Source organism: Canis lupus, chromosome 7, assembly GCF_011100685.1.
Source record: "Canis lupus familiaris isolate Mischka breed German Shepherd chromosome 7, alternate assembly UU_Cfam_GSD_1.0, whole genome shotgun sequence".
NCBI classification, from domain to species: domain Eukaryota; kingdom Metazoa; phylum Chordata; class Mammalia; order Carnivora; family Canidae; genus Canis; species Canis lupus.
Window position 1 is genome coordinate 53,458,290 of NC_049228.1, and position 18,240 is coordinate 53,476,529.

At 45.1% G+C, this 18,240-nt stretch overlaps 1 protein-coding gene across 10 annotated transcripts in view; it reads right to left on the minus strand.

The window, feature by feature from the left end:
- The window catches only part of FHOD3 (formin homology 2 domain containing 3), a 462,688-nt gene that overhangs the window by 20,437 nt on the left and 424,011 nt on the right, over positions 1 to 18,240 (minus strand). For 7 of the 10 annotated variants that reach the window (XM_038543473.1, XM_038543480.1, XM_038543479.1 and 4 more), the window contains 6 exons: positions 17,567 to 17,749; positions 16,041 to 16,160; positions 14,989 to 15,150; positions 10,395 to 10,585; positions 4,481 to 4,673; positions 324 to 347 (listed from right to left, as the gene is read on the minus strand). In XM_038543473.1, coding sequence (XP_038399401.1) covers positions 324 to 347; positions 4,481 to 4,673; positions 10,395 to 10,585; positions 14,989 to 15,150; positions 16,041 to 16,160; positions 17,567 to 17,749 — 873 coding nt within the window. The remainder of the gene's footprint in view (positions 1 to 323; positions 348 to 4,480; positions 4,674 to 10,394; positions 10,586 to 14,988; positions 15,151 to 16,040; positions 16,161 to 17,566; positions 17,750 to 18,240) is intronic. The other 3 variants (XM_038543482.1, XM_038543483.1, XM_038543475.1) reach the window with 1 other exon arrangement.

Sequence of the window (18,240 nt, forward strand, 5' to 3'; positions counted from 1 at the left end):
GAGGGAGAACTCCCTGTCCACTTCTCCAATATTAGGAGAATATCTCCAATATTAGATCAGCTGAACTTGCCATTCCTGACAGTGCCTGGGACTCAGGGACTGCTTGGAAAATGCAGTTAACCCTTTGATTACTGGCATACCCATCATAATGAGAACCTGTGTGAGGAGGTTAGTGATCACACGGAAAGCAACCAGAAAATGACCATGCATGGTTTAGAACACTGGATGGTGCTGATGCCTCATGCTGCTTATGTTAGGTTAGACTCTACAGCACACTTGGGAAGGTCAAGTGTGGCATTCCTCATGTTTATAAACAGTCCTACCTCCACTTCATCCTCTTCATCAGTCTACCCGAGAGGACAGGACAGGATGGAAAAGACAGAAGGGATTCTTAGAAGGTACAGAAGTTAGCAAAGATGAGATCTTAATGTCCTACCAAATTCCAAATAAAGGAATTAGCCACCACCACCAGGGTCTGCCCTCCTGAGGTGGGAGCTGCCAGATTCTGACTGCGTAGCCCTACTGCCTGTGTCCAGACATTCCCTCTCTGAGCTCCAAGGCCAGTTCTGACCAAAGTCAGGAGGAATTTGTGGGGCTCCAGACCAATCTCCTGAGGCTGCCCAAGGGCATATAGCCAGCGTACCTGGTGTTCGGTCTGCTATAGACCTAACTCCCAGCTCTGTGCCCTGCTACTCGGTGTGGAACCCACCATACCCTGCTGCTCATCAGGGCCTCTGCACGTGGACCAGCCTCTATCTGCCTTGTGCTACCTGTCAGCCACTATCTCCCTCTCATCTCGAGTGCTTGGGCCCTCCCTGCCCAGGCTGCCAGGTGTGGGCCTCCATGAATCCTTCCACATACAGGCCATACAGAACCAGTGCAACCAATGCCCAAGCAGAATGGGTCATATGACTCCTCAGAAACACGAAATTAAGTTCTTTTAAAAATCTTACCTGCCCCTCATGGAGGCTTTCTGAACTGACATGCCAAGCTTTTAATTATCACCTGATAAACTTCTTTAAGTAACTTTAAAATAAATAACCCTTTTCTAAAAAATAAATTGAGAGTGAAGGTCATGTCCATCTCTTGATTTTAGGTTAAACACACCCTCAGTGTAACCTGAGTTTCCACTGAGGTTATGAGGCCAGGCCTCAAATCAGACAGAAAGTTTTTAAGACCCGACTAAACTTTCAGGAGTTAAAATGACAAAATGCCTCTGGTTCATCATATTCCACATCACTCCCAGGCAAAAGGCACTCCACCCAGAGAGGACAGTCTTGCTCTATTTTTATATCTACCTTAGAGCTTATTTATTAACCAGGATGGTTGGCATTTTCTCAGCCATCAGCACATGGGCAAGGTGCTACATATGCAAAATCTCTAGCCTTCTTGACATCCCCCCAAAAAACAAGCATTCCCTTTTTATAGAAGAGAAAGCTGAGCTTAAATGCCTGCAAAACCGAAGGAAACATTTAAAATATTCAGGATGAAAAAAAAATTAAAAAATAAAATAAAATAAAATATTCAGGATGCCAGAAAGGGAGCTCTCACACCTTCATACTGCCGTCTACTGCAGCCATCAACAGGAAGTGGCCTGCCTTCCTACCCAAGTGGGATGAAGATTTTCTCCTCGCTTGCAACAGCCCAGCCAATGAGAAACCACTGCCACACTGAACTCTCACTTTTTTCCAAGGGAATTTAATCAGAAGTAGCCCCTCCCAATTTCCTCTTTTCTCAATAAAATAACTTTCCTCCCCTTTGTTCTCTGGACTTGTCTATGGTTTTGTCATAGCCTGCATGTCTCAAATTGCAACTTCCCCGCCATTCCTGAATAAACTCATTTTGCTACTAAAATAGCTGACTGGTTCATTTTCAAGGTCAAGAGAGCTCCCCACAAGCCCCTGATGTGGAGGTCCTGGGGCTGATAGCCTGAGTTCTTGCAGTCAATCTTGAGTATGAAGACAGTAGACAGGGCCAAGGATGTCTTATGCCGTCTTGTCTATGTCACCATTTTGGGTCTACCACTAGTTTGGGGCACAAGGATGAGAAATCACTTAGTTTCTCACTGATTCTTACCTGGGAGGGCACCTGGATTTTGAGAAAGGAAGCCTTTTGTATTTCAGAAACAGAGAATGAAGAGGAGGGACAGGCACATAAGGGCAGATACAGGGCTGACGTGAAATGATCAGTCTTCAGATTTTGCCCAGATTTCACTGTCTTAAACAATAATTTTTTTTCTAAAACCATCTCTGTTCAATTACTACCACTTCCATCTTCATCTTACCCAGCATCTATATTAAAAATGATTCGCTACACAATTTTCTCTAAAAATCATTTCCAGTTCTAATGTTCAGGGGCTCCATCTATTGCCGAGTTTTGTTTTTAGTGGTTTAGGTTGTGTATGTGTTGTTTTCTAACCAGATCATGAGGACATCCTTGGGGGTATAAGCTTGTCTTTTTCCGCAGTCATATGTTGTTGGTGCCCAGTGCAGGGCTGAGCATGCAAGGGGAACAGAATTGCGAATTGGGAGAAGCAGCTCTACACTTTGTCTTAAATGACAATATCCTCATCTTCCAGCAGATGGCAGTCTCTCTACGTGAATGATGCCACTCTGACCACTAAAAAAAGAGACTGTTGAGGATGAACCGTGAGGTCTGTCCTTGTCTACATTTGAATGGGAATTTAAATATTTTTGAATTAAACTCTAGCAACATTTACCCCTGTTTATAAATAGGCAAGCCGAATGTTTTCAGAGAAGGGCAGAATTTGAAAATTAGTGGGATCTGTAAAAAAAATCTCAAGAATTTGGCAAGAAATCTTCATGTTTTCATAACTATAAGCATATTGGGCCTGTATTTTTCACCCACCAGTGTCTCACTTCCACCAAAATGAGTAAGCCCCTTTTAAAGCTTTAAAAAATAACACCTTGGAATGAAAAGTGGGCCACAGTTTGCCCAAATGGATTCAGCTTGCTTCCTGTTGCTATACTCATCCTATGGAGCCCAGACTTCAGGAGAGGAGAAGGAAGACTCTCAGCTGGTGGCACTGGCATTCAGAACTGCCAGCAGGGCTGTACAAAGGGCCCCTCTGCAGATAAGTGATCTGAGCACTCCCTTAGGCTTGAGAAAATTCTAAGGGAACAAGGAGTCTGGGTGAGGGGATGGTAAGAAGATTAGTCCCTAGTTTTCCTCAGAACTACCTCAATATAACAAAATTTCTAAGATAATGGATCCATCTTCTTATTCCTCAGAATGTAGATGCTAATCATGTGCCCTCTGTTTCTCCTATAACATGCACACCCATCTGGGGGCAGAAGGCAGAACTAATTTTAATCCTCCCCAAAGAAATCTGCCTGACTTGAGTTCAGTTGAGGCTTGCAACCCCCAGGATGATGGTGCTTTCTATCATTTGGTCCTTCTCCCATCCCATTTTCTGTATTACTGAGAGGCAATGGTGCTTCTCGGATCTATATACAGATGGGTTGATTTGCATAAAGGCCCACCAGAAAGAGGCACCTACATGGTATGTCTTTGTCTCTGGCATCTTCACACATCCCTCCCCGCTCCTCTTACAGAGCATTTGGCACCTGAATGCCCACAGCACCCGTGGCCTGCAGGGAGAGAGGAGCCCAGGAAGAAGGGGAGTGTACCAGCAAGCAGGGCAACTCCCCACAATGGGCCGTAGGGAACTCCTGTTGGATTCACTATTCTATGGATCTCTTCCCACCTAAAGATTCTCTGACTCAAGGGACTGCCAAGAGCTCCCTCAAATCATGTCTTTGAGCAACCACACCAATTATTTCTCTATTCAGATGTCTCGAATCGGTGGTCCACATGTCAACTGACTGGTTATGCAGCATCATTATGACCATTAAAATCATGAATCAATTCCCACATCAGTATATTTGTGTTCCTAGAGTAAATGGCATTCTCTTTTGTATTTTTTCTTTTCTTCCACTTCTACCCACATCTCAGAGGTTGAAAAAGGACTCAAGCCTTTAATGACACCATATTACCTACAATACCCTAACATGGGTTAAAGTTCCTCCACTAGCCACACATCCTTAATTTACATGTATTTGTCCCACACATGTTATACAGCAGATTTTCACTGTAATAGTAGAGGAACTGTTTAAGAGCAGTTTTTGGACTTTGGGTGATATGATGTAGAAATGTAGGTTCATCAACTAGGTACCACTCTAGTGGGTGATGTTGATAATAGGGAAAGCTGTGCATGTGTTGGGGCAAGGAGTATCTCTGTAGAAATCTTTGTACCTTCCTCTTAATTCTGCTCTGGACCTAAAACTGTTCTTAAAAAAAAGTTTTTTAATGTGAAAAAAAGAGCATTTTTTAAAAGATGGATTTTTTTTCACAGTCCAAAAAAAAAAAAAAAAAAAAAAAAAAGGACAGCCCCTAAACTGCAGGGGTTGATCTGCTTTTACAATAAATGATACAGAGAGACTTATTTCATGGGACTTACGTCAGTGATCATCTTCCCTCTGGTCTTATTTCTCTCTCTGTGGTTGGCCCGTTTCTGTTTCTGCTGCAAAACCCTTTCCCTGGTGGTGCGATACTCCAGTGCAAATTCACTAATGATCCTGCAGAACTTGTTTATGTTCACTTCCCGAATTGCATAAGGTGGGTGACCCATAAAGAGCAAAAAGGAATGGAACCTGCAATGAAAAACACAATAGTGGTGTTGACTTCAGTTCTAAGGAACAAAAGACAACTGTCTAAAAACTTTCAGTACGAAATCAATCAGGCAGGCATTGTTCTTCATTTCTGGGGCTCTGGGGTTGAAGAGTCTTCTTGAGTGAAAAATGCAGCCAGAAGTCAAGTTCAACTCACTTTCTCGCTGATGGAGGATGTCTAGGTGGTAGGATTTTAGGAGATCAGTTACTGTTTTCTTTTTGCTTATCAATGTTTTAATGCTTCTTTTAAATGTATGTGCAAAACTTTTGTAAGAAAAAGGATAAAAAAAAGAAAAAAGGATAAATCACTGTTTTAAAGAAAATACTGCACAAGTTTCTAGATTATGTAAGAACTGAATAAGGAATAAAGAAATATAGCTTAGCAATTCCTTGAGACAGTGCTTTAAGGACAGGAATAGCTGTGTACTGATGGTCTGTAAAAATGCTGATAAAATTTTCTGTGAGTAAATATTCTGAAATATTTTCTCATGATATTACAATCTTTTTTTTTTTGAGAGAGAGAGAGAGAGAGAGAGAGAGAGAGAGAGAATGAACAAATGAGTGGAGGTAGTGGGAAGGGGCAGAAGGAGAGGGAGAGAATCCTAAGCAGGCTCCATGCTTGGTGCCGAGCCCAATGCAGGGCTCAATCTCATGACCTGAGCTGAAATCAAGAGTTGGATGCTTAACCCACTGAGCCACCCAGGCGTCCCACCATATGATTTTAATTTTATTAGGAAACACCATACAAGCAGCACAAAATAAATTTCAGGTATTTAAATTATAAATTAAAAATTATTATATCTTATTGAATTAAAAACATCCTGTAAAGGAAATTAAATAAGCAAACATGTACACCAATTTTAGATATCAGGAAATGAGAAAGAAGATCCTAGGAGACAGGGATATTCTTATGCAGACCAAACAGTCTTATATAAATGATACCACTATTTCTGGACAACTACTTTTGTTTTTGATCATTCTATTTTGTACAGTTTGAATAGGGGTTTTGTTTTGTTTTTAACAACACAAAAGGGAAATCAGCTTATTCTTTATGTGAAGAATAATAAAGTGAAACATACAACTTGTAATTAAAGACGCTGAAAAACAAATGCTGTTTAAAGCCAGAAAATTTAGCCACAACTATAAAGCCCTTAGAGGAACAAAGACTATAAGTTTCCATGACTTTGGATTAGCCAATGATTTCTTTCTTACATGCGACATCAAAACCATTAGCAACCAAAGGAAAAAACAGATAAACTCGACTTTATCAAAATTAAACACTTGGACCTTTCAAAGAACCACCATCAAAAGTGAAAAAACCACCCAAAGAATGAGAGAGAATATTTGCAAATCCTATGTACCCAGAATATATAAAGAGATTTGTACCCAGAATATATAAAGAAATCTTACAACCTAACATTGAAATAACAAAGAAATTATGGACAAAGCATTTGAACAGACATTTCTCCAAAAAAAGATACACAAATAACCAATAAGTGCATAAAAAGTTGCTTAACTTAGTCATTAGGGGAGTGCAAATCAAAACCACAAGGAGACATCACTCTACACTCACTAAGATGGCTATTGTCAGGACCCCAGATAATAATGAGTGTTGGTGAGGATGGGGAGAAATTGGAGTCCTTATACAGTAGCAGGTAGGAACATCACATGGTTTAGCTGTTATGGAAAAGTCTGGCAGTTCCTAAAAAGTTAAACATAAAGTTACCATATGACTGAGCAATTTTGCTCCTATGCACATACCCAAAAGAAATGAAGATATGTGTATGTCTACACAAAACCTCTACAGGAATGTTCATAGCAGCAGTACTCATAATAGCCAAAAAGTAAAAATGACCCAAATGCCCAACAAATGAACAGGTAAACAAAATGTGGTCCATCCATACAAGGTACTGCACAACTGGCCCATTTCCTCTCTCATCTCCATTGAACCCAGCCACAGCGGACTCCTCAAGACTCCTTGAAGAAGCCTCAGGCCCCAAGGTGGAATGTGGGGGACCCCAACGGGACAGAGGGATGGCTGAGAGTCTGCAGGGGCTGTGAGGAGGGGCAGGGAGGCCATTCCACTGGTAGGACCACGGGATCTGAAAGGTGTCCAGTCTGAGCCACTCCCTCTATCTCGTGAGAGTGTACACAACTCAGCCTGACGGGTCTGCGAGGCCTGGGACTAGGCTGCCGTTGGGGCAGCATGAAAGGAAAGAGGAAATATGCAGAGGAAAACTTAGCCATGCAATGGTTCTGAAAGCTGTTTTACCTAAAGAGGATTGTCAAAGTTCTTTTATCTGCCTCTTTATCAAGAGGAGACCCACTGGGATAACTAAGGGAGGGCCGGACAGGAAGGGGAGGGGCAGGCGCCTGCTTCTTCAGCTCCATGACTGAGGGAGCAGGGAAGGAGGGCAGGTGGCCAGATGTGAGTTCTCATCTCTGTCTGAGGAAGCCCTGGAGTGGAGAGAGGTCCGTTGAGAGGCTCGGCGGGGCTGCTGAGGGCAAGAGGTATTTCTGTCCCACCAGGGGGCTCCTGTGCAAGACAGAAGGTTCCAGGCCAATCCACAACACCTCTGGCAGAGTGCAAAGAGCAGCCTGATAAGGTGAGGAAGAGGTGGGTCTGGCCAGATGCATCGGCCCTCCCAGGCTCCTGGGTGGTATACAGTGGACCAGAGGGAACCCAGAGGGCATGAGCAGAGAACCTGCAGTGTCTGAGGGAATGCCCGGGGGGCAGAGGCGAGACCTGACCACTTGTCCTGTCAGCTGCCAATCACAGCAGGAGGTGCCAGCAAAGGATGGGCTGAAGTGTCCTGGCCTGTGCACAGCGGAGGTTAGGGAGCTTCCAGATGGCTCCATCCGAGAACCTCCCGCCTCTTCACCATTGAGCTCTAGAAATCATTGTTCTTCCTTCCCCAAGGCCAGAGGGGTGGCAGGACTCTTGAAGACCGAACATTCAGCTGTTTACAAGACTGACTAGGTCAGCAGACTGCCACCAGCAGGCAGTGGGTCATGAGGGAGGGAGAGTGTCATGAGCCTAGACCCGCAGTTCTGCTACCCGAAGGTTTGCATTCACCCCCAGGGGACACAGGACCTTCCCACCTTGGGAACCTCAGCGCCACGTCTGTGTAACAACTGCTTCTTTTAAAAAGTGCCCGATTAAATGAATTACTAATTACACAGATAAAAATATAACTCTTATACTTGCAGGTGAGGAAAAGAGAGGAAGGCCTCGCTACTTCCAACTTTCTGATCTGAAGACTTCTATCAAGGCTGATCTGCGCGCCCAGAAGGATTCTACTCATACCCACCTCAACTAGGGTTTTGCTCCTTTCTGGGTCTTAGTGTCCCAGTGTGCAAAGGGAACATGTTAGTTCTTAGCCATTACAGCCTATGCTCCTGGGAAATGTTGGTAGGTGGGGAGGCAAAGAGGAAGAAGCACAGCCACTGGGGCTCTGAGGCCCCCACGGCCACTTCAACATGATACTCTGACTTTAATCAGTTCTTCATATGGCATTCCTGTGAACAACGTCATTGGAAGCCAGGGTTCTATGGTTTAGGAGCTTTGGCTTGGCCATTCCCTGGACCCACCCTTTAGCCCTGGCCCTTTTACCACCCACGATAACTATGGTGGATTCCTAGCTCATGCAGGTCATCCCCACCCAGCAGGATGGCCTCCAGTGAGTAGACAGGGATCTAGATCATGCAAGAGCAACCATTATTTGGTGACCAGCTTACCAGGAAGAGTAGGACAATCACAGCAAACATGATATGCATTTTACACACACACACACACACACACACACACACACACACACACACGCACAGCACAGCCTATAGCTTAAGGAATAATTGTATCACCAAAACGAGTTTTTACCTGTCCACGATAAAATGACTAATGTGCTCAGGCATAAAAATTTTGTGAGACTTTCAGAAAACTGCTCCAGTTTCATGATATTCCAAATGGAAACTATTTGTTTGAGTCATTTTAAGTTGGAAACTGCCTGTATCATACAAAGCACGGAGGGCCACCGCAGCTCACATTCCCTGCCTCTACTTTTCAAACATGTTAAAAGCATAATGTACTTTGGGTTCACTAAGAAACCTGACTAGATCTCCGATAAGATCCTCCTCCCTGGAAGGCAATGTGAGGTCAAGGTGGAGTGCAGGGAGCAGGCTTTACAACTAAATTCCAGAAGTACTGAGTGATTGACAGTCATCCACTTGGAGGGAAGATTCTGCTCCCCATTCTAGTCTTATCTAACATTTAAAGACTTCCACCACCTTCTTCACCCTACAACAGTCTGGATCTAGACCCAGGAGGGATACAATTACCAAAGCAGCAAAGGGCAAGGCCTCACATGCACACAAGACTAGGTTATTAAAGTTCTGGGTGGGTTCAAGGAGGGTGAAGGAAGCAAAGAAAAAAGAGGGTGAAAGGAGGAAGAGAGGGAGGGGAAGAGAGAGAAAAAAGGAATAAACAAATATGAAATGTACAGGGATAAATGCAAATAGTGCCCAACTGCTTAAAAAAAATAATCAAGGTGCACCTGGGTGACTCAGTGTTTGAGTGTTTGAGCATCTGCCTTCAGCTCAGGTTGTGATCGTGGGGTCCTGAGATTGAGTCCCGAATCAGGCTCCTTTCAGGGAGCCTGCTTCTCTCTCTGCCTATGCCTCTGCCTCTCTGTGTGTCTCTCATGAATAAATAAATAAAATCTTTAAAAAAAAAATAACCAAGTGCCTGGACATAGGCCTGGGAGTGTACATGAGGGCAGATCTCTGGGAAAGGCCGCAGTTTAGATGGCCCCCAGGGGAGGGCTCCCTTAACAGAACCGACATGAGGCCTGTTTCAGAAGTTCTGTCTCCAGAGCACCTGCTCTGGGTATACCACTGCCTGCGGGTCCGTAGACTTGCACACTTACTCAGTGAGGTCCAGGACAGAGCATCCAGACCCTGAAGGGCAGGGTGAGGAGCCTACAACCATACTCTGTGATATCACAAAGAAGAGGGGGGTGGTGCATGGTCAGCAATGCCCTGGCTCAGGAAGTCAGAATACCCAGGTTCTGGTATTGGTGCTGCTACTGCTTGCAAGTGAGACCGTTACGGAGCAGTCCTAGATCTCAGGCAGCCTCCTAGTAGGCAAGCAAGGCCTCCTCCATCCCTGCATGTCTCCCAGGGTCGTCTTAGATCTTCTGACTCTAAGGACAGTTGGTCCAGAGCGTGGCACCCATGGTGGGACCCAGGCCTCATCCATACAAGCTGCAATGGAGCAGCCATCAGAGAATCAACAAGTTGAAAGTCTTAGAGAGTACACTGCAGATTATAAAAAGGAACTTTTCTAACAAGTCAAGCCACCTTGGAAGGACATGTGCTCTAAGTACGCACAACTGTTCAAGCAGATGCAGAGACACAGGGGTCAACTTGTCAGAGATTTTATAGAGGCAATTCCTGATCAAATAGGATTTTTGTACCACATTATCCCTGAGATTCCTTCCAATCTCAAAATTCAATGGCATTATATTATCGCAGTGTGTGTGTGTAAGAAAAATACTCATGGAATAAACATGTGCTAAAGGTGTATTTTCTATGTACCCAGAGTTTATAGTACAACTTTTGTAAACTTAACCTTCCATCCAATCTTGGTTTATCGATTATTAATATGCCATTTTATAGGTATTTCCATTAGTTCATTCATCTACTTACCTGTTAATTATTCTTCTATGAACAATCTTTAAAATTATAATTCGCTCTGCACAGTCTTTTAGGAACTCTGACATTCGCTGTTTTAAAACTGGTTTCATTTCATGTTTCGCTATTGCCTTGAGGTGATCCCATGAAGCTTTGCATCTTCTCTCCATCTGACATAAATTATCCTGAAGTTGATCAAAGTCAACCTGAAAATCAGAGAGAGAACATTGCTAACGCACTGAAACAACCGGACACCAACCTGAACCAGGAAACTCAACCGCCTCCGGGAAGAAACAAACATCAAAACCAAATTTACATCTTGAAATACAAACATATTTATGGCCTAAAAATTATCCACATGTGTATTGGTCATTATCTTGACATCAAATTATTTAGTGATAAAACTGTTCTCCAAATGAACCCAATGCAAATATCACTCTTCCCCCCTCCCCCAAATTTGGAAAGAAATCTTAGGGAAGTCTTTGGGAACTGTAAATTAAAACATGATATCAGGGCATTCTAGTACAAGATGAACTGAGAAGATGTCTCAAAATTTTTCAGAGAGCTCTTGTTCAAAAAAAAAAAAGAGAGAGCTCTTGTTCTTCAGAGATGATTTTTCACTTAGGGTTATAGGAGCACGCCAGTTGTACGGGGATGGTTCCAATATGGTGGGGATAGCTAAAGGGGAGACAGCTTCTCTTCACAGTGATCTCTTTACACTGTGTGACAAATTTTACTTCTCCACCCATTCATTCGTTCGACCCACACGGATGGAGAGACTGGTGTATATCAGTTCCTACACCAAGCACTAAGAACACAAAGACAAATAAATGTTCAGCGAACCTAAATTGCTGCTCTCGAGGAGGCTCATTTTATAGACAGGTGTGTAGACCAAACACTGGGGATGTATAGAACCCACTAGGTGCACGCGCACATGTCTGTGTGTGTGTGTGTGTGTGTGTGTGTGTGAGAGAGAGAGAGAGAATGGTCTCACTACCAGATGCAAGTCATGTGTGCAAAGAACAGACGTGCCACCGTGCCCACTGTGCTCTTCAGGGAAGTGGGGACAGCAGGGATGAACTGAGGTAGCCTGAGCTGAGGCTTTCTAAAGTGATGCTTTTATTGAATTTCTAGACTAGAAATTATGTGAATCAAAGAGGTAGTCATGAAAAAAAATACACTTGAGGGCATTTAAGAGGATGTGGGATGGGGCGGGGGTGGGGGGCTGGTGACTGATAAGGCTAGGAGAGGAGGTAGACACATAAACAGGCAAGACTTAGGGAGGAGCCTGAGGGCAGAGAAGTAGCTGCAGGGGGGAGATGGTGGGAAAAGCCAATCGCTGGACAACTCAAGGTCAGAAGGAGAAGGCAAGTGCGTGGAGGTGAGCTGCCACTGCTTAGATGACGAAAGTCAAGAGATGTGAGCCTTGGGGGTGCCTGGGTGGTTCAGATAGCTAAGTGGCTAAGCATCTGCCTTTGGCTCAGGTCAGGATCCCAGGGTCCTGGAATCAAGCCCCACATAAGGCTCCCTGCTAGCAGGGAGTCCGCTTCTCCCTCTCCCTCTGCCTCTACCCTCTGCTCATGTGCTCTCTCTCTCTCTCTCTCAAATAAATAAAATCTTTTCAAAAAGAGAGCAATGTGAGGCTGCATTTGAGTGCTTAGGGCCCTTGCTGGAGTGGTCCCACCCCCCAGGAGACAATGGAGGGGATCAAGTCAATGAAGGTGGATTCTGTTAGAGGATCTATCACCAGACAGGATGAGCTCAAGGGTGCCCTGGGTGCCAGGCAAGACATTGCAAGTTCTGGGTTTCTTGAGTGCAGAAGAGCCAAAAACTGAAGGCAAGTTTAGGCAGAGCCTTGGTCAGGTAAGCAAGGGGTTCATGGGATTTGGAGAAAAATGATTTGCCTGAACCAAAAGAAACCTGGGTCCAGATTAGAAAAGTTTTTGCTTTCCTATGATATTCTCGAGCTGAGGGGGAAAAATCAGGTGCTCAGTCAAGAGGGGAAAAAAAATGCAGATTTAGAAAAAGACTGAATAGTTCAAAGAATAAGTCTAGAGAAGGATCTGGATGACCCGGGACTGAGAAGTAATGTCTAGGAGATTTTAAGCCAAGAGTAATATGTCTAATCATAACTCTCTGGATCTGTCCTCATTTGCATCTGGCAGCTCCCTGATACACAATAAAATAACCTCCGTTCCGCCCAGACACGCACTGAGCAGTCCTGCACAGTCTAACCAGGGGACACTCACCTGGCACAGAGCGGCCAGGCAGCCACCACGTGACAGATGGTTTTTCTGGGAAGAGAGTCCACTGTGAGCCCTTCGGGGGGGTGGGCAGGAGAAAGTAACCTACCGCCAACAGAAGCCAGGTAGGGAAACTTCTGACGAAGTACAATTTCAGCGTTGAGCTCAATGTAGCTTCTTTTGAGGGGGGTTGGAAGGCTGCCTCATCTGGCTGCCTGCCTGGCCAGAGGCCACCGGCACATGTGACCCGAGTCTCCACCATTATCCCCTGATTCTGTTATTAGTTCCACTCAGGTGGGGGGAAACTGATGCACAGAAGGGTAGGTAGCTTGTGAGAGACCACACAGCTCTAAGTAGTGGAACTGGGATCTGAACCCAGATCTCTCTGGCTCCAGAGTCTAAGTTTTCAACCAGCCTTAAGCCTAGATTTGCCCCTAAAAAATTCTACTCCAGAGACAGAGCAGGCCTGGCCACCCTCTTTGAGAAGAAAGTCCTTGTCAGGGAGACCTCTCCTGAAGACTGTTCCACATGAAACATCAAGTCAGACTGGGATGGTGTGGGTCACTCAGGGACACGGTTATCCTGCAGATGCCAGAGCAGCCCGCCCGTGTGACACACCAGCAGATGGAGCAGACACAGTGGGACTGAGGGTTCCTGAGGTTTATTTTGTGCCTGTCTACACAGGAGGACCCCTCAATACCCAAAAAGGCTTTGGGAGTAAAGGCTGAGAAGTGGTAGATGCCGTCTTGCAAGTCACAGGGATCTAGATCAATGATCATCTTTAGTAACTGCCAACGTTAACAGATAAAACAGACTTGCACTTTTGATTTGCGTAGCCAATCTTCACACAAGAAGTTATTTCATTATGATTTAACTAAATACTAAGCACCCTTTAGGATGATACTTAGGGGGGCCTGGGGAAGTCACTGGGGGCCAGCCTGGTGTCAGGACTCCAAGGCCAGGGCTGCTTTAGATATAAGCAGGCTCTACCCAGGAGAAAGACCTGGGAAAGAACAAAGGACCACATATAGCTAAGGAACTGCTTGGTTCTGTGTGGATCTGGGAACAAGACAAAGATGAGACCCTGTCTCAAGCAGAGGTATTCCTAACACACTGCGCTCTGAGAAGGTGCTCACGTGGCGGGCGGGGGCTGGGGATCCAAGCAGCAGTTGGAGGACCCTCCCCCACTGTGACACTCAGGAAGGGTTTCTCTTCTTGGTTAGAACACTGAAATGATATTTGTAAAAGACTTCTGAACAGTGCCTGGCAGAGTGGAAGCCTGTGGTCAGCTGCCAAAGCTGGGAGATCCCTGGCCATGCTCTGGCCCAGGGCCCCCTGCTTGCTCTACTTGGCAGCTGCCAGCCTGTTGCTCCTGAGGCAGGTAAAGTAGGGTCCCAGCCCCTGGGACCCCACAAGCCAGTTCTGTGGGAGAAGGCAGCGAGAGGGAGTTTCTTGAAGGAGACCTAAGCAAAGCCCCTTCCCCACTTCTTCCCCTCTGCCCACCACTATATCTCCTCTTCTCATACTGGGGTCCAGAGTGTCCCAGAGCTAAGAGTCATCTGCTTTCAGCTCCTCGGCCTGCCCAGGTTGGGTTTCCAGAAGTTTCCTCCACATTGGCCTCACTCCTGTTGCCCTGTTCAGCCCTTCCCCATGCGCTTCCTATTGGCTCCTGAGACCCTCACATTGTCCAGTTGTGCTGTGGTGGGGACTCCTTGGGGTTGTTCAGCCTCAAGATACTCTTACAAGTAGAGGCAGCTGGGTATCCAACTATCACAACTCTTTTCTAATAAACTACAAGTTCATGAAGATTTTAATTCTACACTCAATTTAGAGTTTGCAGTCGAGAAGCCAATGCTATGTACTGTTTACAGCCCTATAAAACCCCTCCCTCTGCGTAAGAGTGTAGGAATAGCCAGCCAATCTGTGGGGGAGCAGAAGGCCAGGTGTCCTGTTTCCTGGCTCCATGTCTTGCTGCAGGAAGTCTGAGGAGGAGCCAAATTGCATTTTTTGGACATTTTTGTCCACTGAAAGAAAGTGGAGAAGTTTTCTTGCTCGGAAGAATCCAGGTCTAGTGAGTAACACTGCTCCACAGCGGATGCAGAGCTTTGGACCAGGATAGCAGGCCTGCTTCACATACCTCAGTAGGAAAGAATCTGATAGAGAACCAGACATGGGAAAAGGATCTTAAAAGTCCATTAGAAATGGCATCAGAAAAGACATACCCACAAACTCTAGAGCAAGGGTTGCAAGCAGCCCTTGGACATTTTTTTTTCACCTAATAGAGTCTGTGCTCCTCAGAGATGACTGACAAAGATCCAACATCTGAGGGAAAAGCACAGCCCACTCCTCTGTGCCCATGGACATACCTTGGCTGACCTGGTGACAGCCCCAATCTCTGAGTACAGATCAGAGCTGTCTGGGAAGTTTTCCACCACCATGGTGCACACATGGTGGAGAAGCGACTGCTTGTGCACGGTGTCTTTGACTTCTGGAACCTTCTCGAGGTAGCTTAACTCAAACGCTTTGGCCTGTTTGGTGAACATTAAATAAAAGACAAGAATAAGTTGTACACAGGCACAAATGGCCAGAATCAATGCCCTGTTGGAGGAGCCTAATAATAGCTCCCCTGTGACTGGAGCTTCTCAGGCCACATGCTCCACCATCATTAGCTGATCACATAGGGACCAACCACATTGGCTCTTTCCCACCATGGCCATCAGCCACTAGCTGTCCCAGGCCTCTGCCACTAAATCAGGGTGCTGTAGGGGTTGATGGGTCTCTGCCATCTGGGTATCTACAACTTTCTCTCTTTGGCCTCTACTTTTCTACTTCTTGACCAAAGATCTGCCAATTTTTTTTTAAAAAGTTGGTTTATAATGTGTGTAAATTATAAATATTTGAGTGATAAGTTCAGGGGAAAAAATGGGGGAGGGAGGTGAATGAAATTCTCTCCAATGTCAGTTTTGAGAAAAGCCAAGCTTCATAAAGAAGAGGGTGCTTATTTTTCTAAGTATTCTTATGTATAGCAAGATACAGGCTCAAATAAATAGGCCCTGGGCAGCCCGGGTGGCTCAGTGGTTTAGCGCTGCCTTCAGCCCAGGGCGTGATCCTGGAGACCTGGGATCGAGTCCCATGTCGGGCTCCCTGCATGGAGCCTGCTTCTCCCTCTGTGTCTCTGCCTCTCTCTCTGTGTCTCTCATGAATAAATAAATAAATAAATCTTTAAAAATAAATAAATAAATAAATAGGCCCTGATAAGTTAAGGATGAAATTCCTTCTAGATTTTCCAGCAAGAAAATACAAAAATTACTTGTTCGTTTGTGCTTTGGAGGACCAGAGGTACAACGTCCCTCAGCAAACGAAGGGCAGGGATTTTGTGACAAGGTAGGGAGGAGAATAAGAGATATGACACACTTACATTAGTTCCATTTAGAAAGTTCCCAATGGCTAAGAGAGTAGATAGGATAAAGCCCAAGGTCTTATTGTTCTCCAGTTGGTCTATGCCTTCCTTCAGATCCAAAAGTGGTTCTGCTACTTCCTTTCAATTAAAAAAAAAAAGTCAGAAGGTGATGATTAAGAATGTACATTTTGGCTTTACTTTGTTCTTATTCACTTCCGTACAAGGGCACCACAGCAGAGTTTTCCTTGGTGTCAGGCAGGCCCATGGGATGGGCACAGGCTCCCAAGTATGGAAAAGTACCAGATGGCAGTGGGAAGTCCTCAGAGTCTCCCCAGTGGAGCCCAAATGAATATGTCTGGCTACCTGTGCTGGGGTGACAAATGCTCTATCTCCCCTGTTCCTGCCCATCAGTTAAGCTCAGGTAGGACCTTCAGACCACACTCCCCTCTCATTCTCTCTCCTTCTGACTGCCTTCTAGAACTCTCTTCCTTTGCATGTACCTTCAGCATTTGGAACATAATCTTCCTCTTTGCCTTCTCCTTCCAGGCAGATGACACCAGAAAACATCCTGCACTGTCCCTGCACCCCTCTGGTCTCCTAACCTCCCCTCTGAGCACTCTGCAGGTGGCCACTTCTTAGCCCGGGTTTCTAGAAGACCACCATCCTCATTACTGCCATTGCCCTCATAACTCTCACTCTCTCAGACTTTCACACTGGTTTTGAGACTATGTCACGCCAAGTCCCCTCAGTGGTCCTGCATCTCTTCATCCCCACTTGATTCCTGAATGAATTCAAACACCACGGTTTCCTCCAGAAGCCCCTACGCCCACTGCCACCGGCCTGGTCCTCGGCATAAGACCTTGCTGCCTCCTCTGCCAGAGGATGGAGACCACACAGGCTCTCCTATGCTTTGAATCTCTCTCCTTTGGGTACTTTCTCTTAATTAAGTTCATTCCAGCTCATTTTCCATCTTTTTCCTCTCTACTGGATTTTTCTGCTAAAAACCTCTAAATATACTCCCATTTCCCCAGTCTAGAAGACACCTGCTCCTTCCACTTCTTACTCAGATGAATCTCCCAATGCCTTCACTGTTAAGGATCTTCTCAACTTCTTAGAGTGTTTCATCCTCAACTTCCTACAGAGATACTCCCTCAAAGGGACCCATTACCAGGATAATTGTCACAGTCAATGGCAGTTTAGGTGACTATCATTAAGTAGAAGGATTACAGGTCACTTTCTATATTGTGCATTTCTACATTTTCCAAATTTTTACAATGAGTATAGACAGTCAGAAAATTTTAGTTTTTTTGACCAGTCATCTGGTACCCTCAAGCAAATGTCGGAGGCTGGGGCCAGGCAGCCACTGGAGAAAAACACCTCCCTGGCAAGCTGTCCATCACTTAGTGTGGACACAACCTCACCCTCACCAACTTGCCCCTCAGATCCTCACTCAAGAAGGATACTTCACTACCTTCACCAATAAAAATAAGATTTCTCTCCACACTGGGGGTGAGGACTGCTTGCCTCTCTCCCTAAGCGTGTACCTTTTCTGTTGTTTCGTAATCCATTTTGAATGCCCAGAGGTGGAGCCGAGCTGAGAGCTCGCTGATGGAGGAGAGCGTGAGGAGGAATTGCTCAGCACTGCCCAGTGGCACGTCAGGGTTGGCCAGCTGCGCCTCCTGGATCTTTTGCTTCTCTTCTTCAGTGGGAATCATGGTTAGAATTTTCTGAAAGGTGAAATGATATAGCATAATCTTAGTGACAGATCCTATCCCAGCCCTTTGATATTTCCAAAATCACACTGTAATTTTCCAACCAGGTAGTAAAGAGATTCTGTTGTCAGTGTTCATATCATATACAGGTGGTATACCGTTATAAACCAAATACTGTAGAGAAGAAAAGTCCCAAGTAGAGTCTAAATTCACATTCATTTGTTCTAAGATGATCTCTTTCTCTTTCTCTCTCTTTCCTTTAATCTTAACCTGTTTAATAAGGAATTTATTTATTTATTTATTTGCAAGATTTTATTTATTTATTCATGAGAGGCACAGACAGAGAAGCAGAGACATAGGCAGAGGGAGAAGCAGGATCCCTGCAGAAAGCCCAATGTGGGACTCGATACCAGGACCCCTGGATCATGACCTGAACGAAGATAGATGCTCAACCACTGAGCCACCCAGGTGCTCTAATCTTAACCTGTTTAATAAGGAATTTTAAA